The sequence below is a fragment of the Rutidosis leptorrhynchoides genome, chromosome 5 (assembly GCF_046630445.1).
Source record: "Rutidosis leptorrhynchoides isolate AG116_Rl617_1_P2 chromosome 5, CSIRO_AGI_Rlap_v1, whole genome shotgun sequence".
In the NCBI taxonomy this organism is placed as follows: Eukaryota; Viridiplantae; Streptophyta; class Magnoliopsida; order Asterales; family Asteraceae; genus Rutidosis; species Rutidosis leptorrhynchoides.
The window spans coordinates 91,358,750-91,365,875 of NC_092337.1; the positions used below are offsets into that span (position 1 = coordinate 91,358,750).

Sequence of the window (7,126 nt, forward strand, 5' to 3'; positions counted from 1 at the left end):
ACCACTTTTTTTTCTCAGTTTAATTTTTTTTATTGAACTACTCTGCAAGTAATATTGCATTTTTATAAATTTAATTACACAGATGGAGTTTGTGGTTACATAAATTATCACAATTGGTCTTTATAATTGTACATAAGTACAATAATATAAAATTTGTTGCATTTTTTTCTTTGTCTCTGATTAAGCTAAAATGACTACATCAGAGACCAAAAATTTCATATTACATAAATGTAAAATATAAAACACTTGAATTGACGATAAAAATGTATGTAAATTATAAGGACTATATACACAATTACAGTAATATTTTTATAAAAGTAATTTAAATAAATAAAATTAAAATGATACGTTAAATTAAATACTCAAATAAAAATAAATATTTTGCAATTATTGTTCAGTTTCACCAAATTTTTAAGAGGGAAAATAACACATTCTAATTTTAATTTAACTTTTTACCACTCACACACACACACACACACACACACACACACACACACACACACACATACATACCTACATTGCTTATACAACCATTTTCAGCAACTCAGTGTGAGAGATACAGCTTACTGAGTGTTAGGGTTAGGGTTTTTTCATAAAATGGGATCCCCTAAAAAACCAAATATTGTAATTGTTAATAATAAAAAAGAAATTAATAATAATAATAATAATAAATTCAGTGCATCAACGATCATCGCCTCCATCACTTCACCACAATCCGCTGCTTCTATCCATGTAAATACAACAAATTATATACATATTTGTTATATTTCTTTCCGATTGTACATCGACTAACTTATATTTAATAATTAAATTAATTACAGATTTTTGTGATTGGTCTGTGCTGTAATTTTGGCGTGTTAATTGTATGCTACGTTACAAATTTGTGCAAATTTTTCGAAGTTTATGTAGGGCTATTATGCGAACAATGTTAGGTTATTATTATGTAGTTAGGAAGATATTGATGCAATTTTGTAGGCATAAGTGATTGTTAGATTTTATATATAAGAGGTTGCATGTAATGTGCAATTGTTAGATTATTGGAGTTAACTGGTGGTGCTCATTTTGGGTAGGTTTTCGATTTTTCCGATACTAAATTATATGCTAGAAGCTAATCGTTAATGTATTTGTGATCGAATTTGGTTTTAATTGGACTGACTACAGTATGGTTGATTATTATATCAAGAGTATGAATTCGAGAGATTTAGGAATAAGGTTGTGGGACTAATTATGGAATTCATTTCGAGAATGTAATTAGAATCCACATGATATGATGTTGGATAAGTTTATTAAGTGTAGTTGGATGCTTCTCTTATTATCGTCATTTTAGTAAAAAGTTGAAATTGTTATTAATGATTTGAACATTCTATTGATATAGTTCTGCTGATCCTAATTTTGTTTGTCTCGTTTCAGGACTCTTCTATCTTTAATTACATCAACAGTCTTTCTCCTATAAAGCCGGTTAAGGGGACATCGGTTACACAAGTCCTTCCTCGGATTACTTCCCCTCCCCTTGTATTTACATCACCTCGGGTCAATGCACATAAAAAATCTATCGGTTTGAAAAGGTCTAGTTTCGTTTGGATATTAATCTAATACACATTACTAACGTGACACTTTCAACCCATTTGTTAATGATTGGGTCGGTTCGCTTATCCCTAAGTCTTAATGGTTGAAATAAAAAACTTAGATACCAGGCAAGCGAGTAAATGGGTCATAAAGTCCGTCTTTTTAATGCTGAATTATATCTTTAAAGAGTACCTTTTGTCATTGTAATAAGACAGTGTCCGAACCATATATAGTGGCCTAATTATATATACAAAATGTAGACGGGACAACCTTGCCTGTCTGTTTTTTACCTGCACTTAAGACACATTTCAATCTAAACACGTGAACTCGTTACCTGACTCTTTTTTACCAACTCTGCATACTGCTTTGACTGTAACTTGACTAATTGTTTAAATTATCTTCAGCTCCCAGTGTCGTCTACTACCCCACTCAGAATTGCGTGTTCAAGATGATACAGGCAATACTACCACCGTTGCAAATCTTACAGCCTCAGAAAGTTCAAGTTTGAAAAACTCTGAAGATGCTTATTCTAAAGTGATCGATTCAATGAACCACGAGGGATCTATTGAATGCAACATGTTGGCAGAACAGGACCCTGATGGGAATTTATCATATTGTCCTAAATCTGTTGAAAATGGGCAAAATGGAGGTTGCCTGCAATCTAATATTTGCCAAAGTCGTGAGCGAAATGTATCTGATGATTATACTTCTGTTCAACAATATGACCGAGTGGCACAGGTAGATTCTGATATGCCTTTAACTATTTTGCAAATTAGTTTTGTCCTTTTTTCATGACGTGTTGCTTCTTTTTGTCATTTTATTCACATTTTGTAAATAGCATCTTCTTAATTTGTTGTCATCTGGACTTGATTACCATGATCCTAACACTTAATGTAGGTCGGTCAAAGTCAACTTGGTAAAAGAAGACGCCTTCAATTTGAAGCAACTCAAGAAATAAACGTGGAAAACGAACCTGGCTATAAAAGTCCATCAGATACTGCTGCCAAATCAGATGTTCTAGACTCTTCTTCGTCTCAAAAAATCAGGAATTCTAGTTTAAGTATTTCGAAACCATCGGGTATAGGCTTGCACTTGAATAGTGTTGTTAACGCCATGCCTACGACCTTTTCGATTGTTGGAAGGAAAAGTTCGATATCGATTAGTACTCAAATGCGAGATAACAGTCAATGTCCGTCAATGTCATCCGATTCGAATTTAGTAGATAACGTTTCAGCTAGAAGTGATGATTGTACACATGAAACTCTATACGATAACACAAATCCCGGGATGACGATTGATGAATACAAAGACAATTTTAATCGGGGGATTTTGGGCTCGAAACTAGCTGAGCGAGTTGATAAGTCTGAGAAAGCTGCTCCTAAAAAGAAAAGGTATGTCTTCACACTTTTTGTTAGATCAACTTCTTTAAATTGGTTCCATTAAAAGTGTTTGGTTTGCTGTATGGAATGGTATGGCTATAGGTTCGATATTCAAGTAGAATGGGTTTAAGGGAATACTTGGTATGAGGGTTTGATTCCCATTTATGTAACCAATATATCAAATGAACACTATCTATTATTCGCATTACTCTTGTCTTAAGCCCTTAAAGCAAGCACCTCCTAAGCTGTCTGACTGACCTGTTCAACCCGTTTCACTTGCTTACCTTTTACCTTTTCGATTTTATTTATCTGAAATGTTTGAGATGAAAGACAACTTAAATCAATCCATTAGCAAGTATAGGAGACAAAATTACCATATTCTGGTGAATTTTTTAGGTTGAATATGGGCTGGTCGGGATGGGTCAAATATGGTCTTAATGTGTTGACCCAATCAAGGTTGGAGAATTCGGATCTCGGGGAGATCTCGTTTGTAATTTTTTAGGGAGATCTCGACATCTCGGAATAATCTCGGGGAGATCTCGGACGTTGACTTACGTTGACTTTATAGTTTTTTTAATAAAAATATACATAAAAACATAAACATATGTATATTTATATACGTTTTTACGAGATTTTACAAAAATATACGAGAAATGAGCGAGAAAATCTTAGAAATTATGAATTTTACAAGAAAATCTTACAAATTAGCAAGAAAATCCGAGAAATCGTGGCTTTGACTAAGTTTGACCCCGTTGACCGAGATATCTCGGGAGATGAACATTTCTTCTCGGTCGCCTTCTAAAAACGAGATCTCGGGGGAGATCTCAGGGGAGATCTCGGGAGATTTACAACACTGGACCCAATAACACTATCTATGTCCATTTTTTGATATTTATTAATTTATCAAATATGATGACAAAGCCATGCCAATTTAAAAATAATAGTGTAGTGATTCTTTACATTTCTTAATATAACTGTTTTACTCGTTATTTGAGCATTCGAGGTCACTTAGGCAACTAATTCAAGCTGAAAAACATACTTATAGGTATAACATCTTTGAACTAATTGTCAGTAACAAATCAACTCTTTAATGATAAATGTAACCGAAATGTACCCATTTTTAGGTTAATGGATGGAATTGCTGCTTCTTTATGCTTTTCTTACAGTAACCTTTTCCAACGTGTTTGTACATATATCTCAGAAAGAAGACAGATAGCATAGGTGATGGTTGCAAACGCTGCAATTGTAAGAAGACCAAATGTTTGAAACTGTAAGTAAATTGAACATGTTAAATTACTTTGTCTGCTTTAAATTTTGGATCTTGAAAGATTTTCCTGCAGTTACTGTGACTGCTTTGCTGCTGGCGTCTATTGTGCTGGTCCTTGTTCTTGCCAAGGGTGCTTCAACCGACCTGAACATGAACAAACTGTTCTTGAAACACGCCAACAAATTGAATCACGGAATCCATTTGCATTTGCTCCTAAGGTTATTCATCGCGTTACACAACCTCCAAAAACCCAGACTGCGGTATGTTATACAATATAATTACTTGATTTTTTGACTGCTAAATGTGTCAAAATGGGTGGATCAGGTAAATTTTTTTGTCCAAAACTTCCCCTTCAAATTTATCAAATAGTTATAATGTCAATTATGATTACAATTACTAAATAATAAGCTTGGAGGTTTTCATTTGATGGATTTAAAAATTCCTTTTGGGCTACTTTTAACCTGTTGGATTCATTTGACTTACGATGTTTATAGATTAACCATTAACTGAATTGAACTATTTATAGTTAGAACAGTTGAACTTGTTACATTAACACAGGACGGAGATCAAGTAACGCCGCTTGCAGGACGACACAAACGAGGCTGCAACTGTAAAAAGTCCATGTGCTTGAAGAAGTATTGCGAATGCTATCAGGTGGGCCCATTTTTTCTTGTTAGTATGGTTTACTCCATGTCAGGTGTTCCCATTTTTCTCCCTGCGGTTCGTACGATATACTAATTTGATTGGATTCATATTGATAGGCTAATGTTGGATGCTCTGATGGATGCCGTTGTGAAGGCTGCCAAAATATCTATGGCACAAAAGCAGGTATTTCATAAAACGTACTTGGTTGTACACTCGTGTTTACCTTCGAAACTTCGTAACTGAAACTAATCTCTTTGTAAACTTTCGATTGTTTACTTTTTTCTATGGGTTTCAGTAAGCGGCATGAGTAGAGAAATGGGCATGGATACCATTAACGAGACATTAAACGCTTCATTTGACGACAAGTTCAGAGTGGGTTCCATTAGGTCGAGATCCTCACATCCTGAATATCATAAACCGCACAATTTGACTCCTCAGACACCCTCTTTTCAACATTCAAAGTAAGTTGTTAAAACAATATTATTTTACCAAAAAAATTCTAAAGTTTTAATTTTTTTAATCTTTATTTTGCTTGCTTTCAAATTCTTGTTCAGCAATGGAAAGGATGTATCAAAAGCTCGGGCTGTTCCTGGAAAATACGCTCCATCACCCGAATCTGAATGCACTTTTTACCCTAATTACGTAACTACCCCTACGTCTCCTAAAGATTCAAGCTTTGACATGATTACCGAAACAAGTAACCACAATCCCGAAATGGTTATTTTCGATCAAGATTCATATCCGAATATCGAATATACGGACGAATTTTCACCTGGAGACTGGTCAAACAATACAAGATCTCAATTACTACCTCCTAGTAGTGTAAACCTTTCTTCTCTTAGCTACCATGACTCTTCACTCACCCCGGTCACTCTGTTTGGTGGGGCAAAATCGTCTTTTGACATTGCAGATGATGATGACACACCAACTATACTAAAAGAGTCTTCTTCGATTCAACCCAACAAAGTGATAGGAACATCACCAAATAAGAAGCGTGTTTCTCCACCTAAACTTGTTCGGCTGCATGAGTTTGGTTCAAGCTCTTTGAAAAGTGGCAGAAAGTTCATATTAAAGTCGGTTCCTTCTTTCCCTCCTCTTACTCCTCGAAATAACAACTTCTAAACCGCTCCATTTTAAAGGTCAGCCTGTCTTACTTTTGACATTTCTTTTATCTATGATTATTAAATTATTACAGAATTCTCATTGTTCTCTAAGCTTGCCAATAGAAGAATAATTCTATTTTTTGTGTGTGTGTGTGTGTGTGTGTGTGTGTGTGTGTGTGTGTATTCACTTGTCGAAAGAATGGACATTGTGTAGTACTTCGATTGGAGTTTTTTTATGTTCCGAAGTTGGAAAGAATGGGAATGGAAATTTATTGACGCTTTTTGTATGATTCACATGTAAATTTGGTTTGGGTCAAAAATAATTTCATTTCTTTTTCCTTTTGCTAATATAATCTTATAACATTTGAATGAAATCTTTTGGCAAAAAAGTAGCAGCCTTTTTTTTTTGTCTTGCTCTCATCTAAGAATAAAAGCACTCTACAACATGATGTTCTTTAAAATTATACACATCATTAGTGTACTGCAACTAATAAAAAGCATGATACATCACTTACATTAGTATTTATTTATTTGTTTGTTTGTGTTTTATGGTTTCTATATGCAGAAAATCAGCATGCGCATCTAGAAGCAAAAATAACACTGCTTTGTTAGAACTAGATTCATGCTCGCAAAAAATATTTACAAGACAACGGAACTGCAAGTGCACAAAACAAGTGTCGGGACACACCGTTCAATTTTCTTGTGGCTTCCTGAAGGTTGCCAGCTCTGATGGTTTCTATTTTGCTGCTGAAATTGCATGTGTTAATGATCAAACTACTAGCTACAGTTCACCTCAATAGAAATGCCCAGTTTGGTGCCTATTTTTGTCTCTTTGAATCAGTTGACATTTAAAATTCTGCCTGTGAATTTAGTACATTAAGATTTTTTTATGCATCGATGGATCATTTGTTTTAGTTTGCTGAACTACTTGCGTTCAATGCTGAAGGGGTTATCATGCCTAAGCCTGCACGTTTGCACAGGTTAAAGATATCATTTTGAATACTGGTTTTACATGCGATATTATTCGATTTTGATTACAAGACCCATCAAATGCATTATGTCATTGAACATCTAATAAGCTACCATTCTTCTATCATAGTATCATGCATATCCAATAAACTAAGTTAAGAAACTTGTTAGGGGCTATGAGAATGAGCTTGAAATAA

The 7,126-nt window shown here is 34.4% G+C and overlaps 1 protein-coding gene across 1 annotated transcript; it reads left to right on the forward strand.

Moving 5' to 3' along the window:
- Window positions 1-559: 559 nt before the first annotated feature.
- Window positions 560-6,903, forward strand: LOC139847854 (protein tesmin/TSO1-like CXC 2). The gene is made up of 11 exons (XM_071837583.1): window positions 560-732; window positions 1,411-1,565; window positions 1,971-2,304; window positions 2,464-2,957; window positions 4,147-4,215; window positions 4,286-4,472; window positions 4,771-4,866; window positions 4,974-5,040; window positions 5,153-5,318; window positions 5,412-5,996; window positions 6,526-6,903. Exons 1-10 carry the CDS (start codon window positions 598-600, stop codon window positions 5,977-5,979), a joined length of 2,271 nt encoding a protein of 756 aa, XP_071693684.1. The 5' UTR covers window positions 560-597; the 3' UTR covers window positions 5,980-5,996; window positions 6,526-6,903.
- Window positions 6,904-7,126: the final 223 nt, after the last annotated feature.

What these genes read in the sequence shown, in the direction of transcription:
- LOC139847854 (XM_071837583.1), top strand. Translation starts at nt 598, where the DNA reads ATGGGATCCCCTAAAAAACCAAATATTGTAATTGTTAATAATAAAAAA. An exon ending in AAATCTATCGGTTTGAAAAG is followed by an intron (nt 1,566 to 1,970) that starts GTCTAGTTTCGT and finishes AATTATCTTCAG; the next exon opens with CTCCCAGTGTCGTCTACTAC. An exon ending in GCTGCTCCTAAAAAGAAAAG is followed by an intron (nt 2,958 to 4,146) that starts GTATGTCTTCAC and finishes CATATATCTCAG; the next exon opens with AAAGAAGACAGATAGCATAG.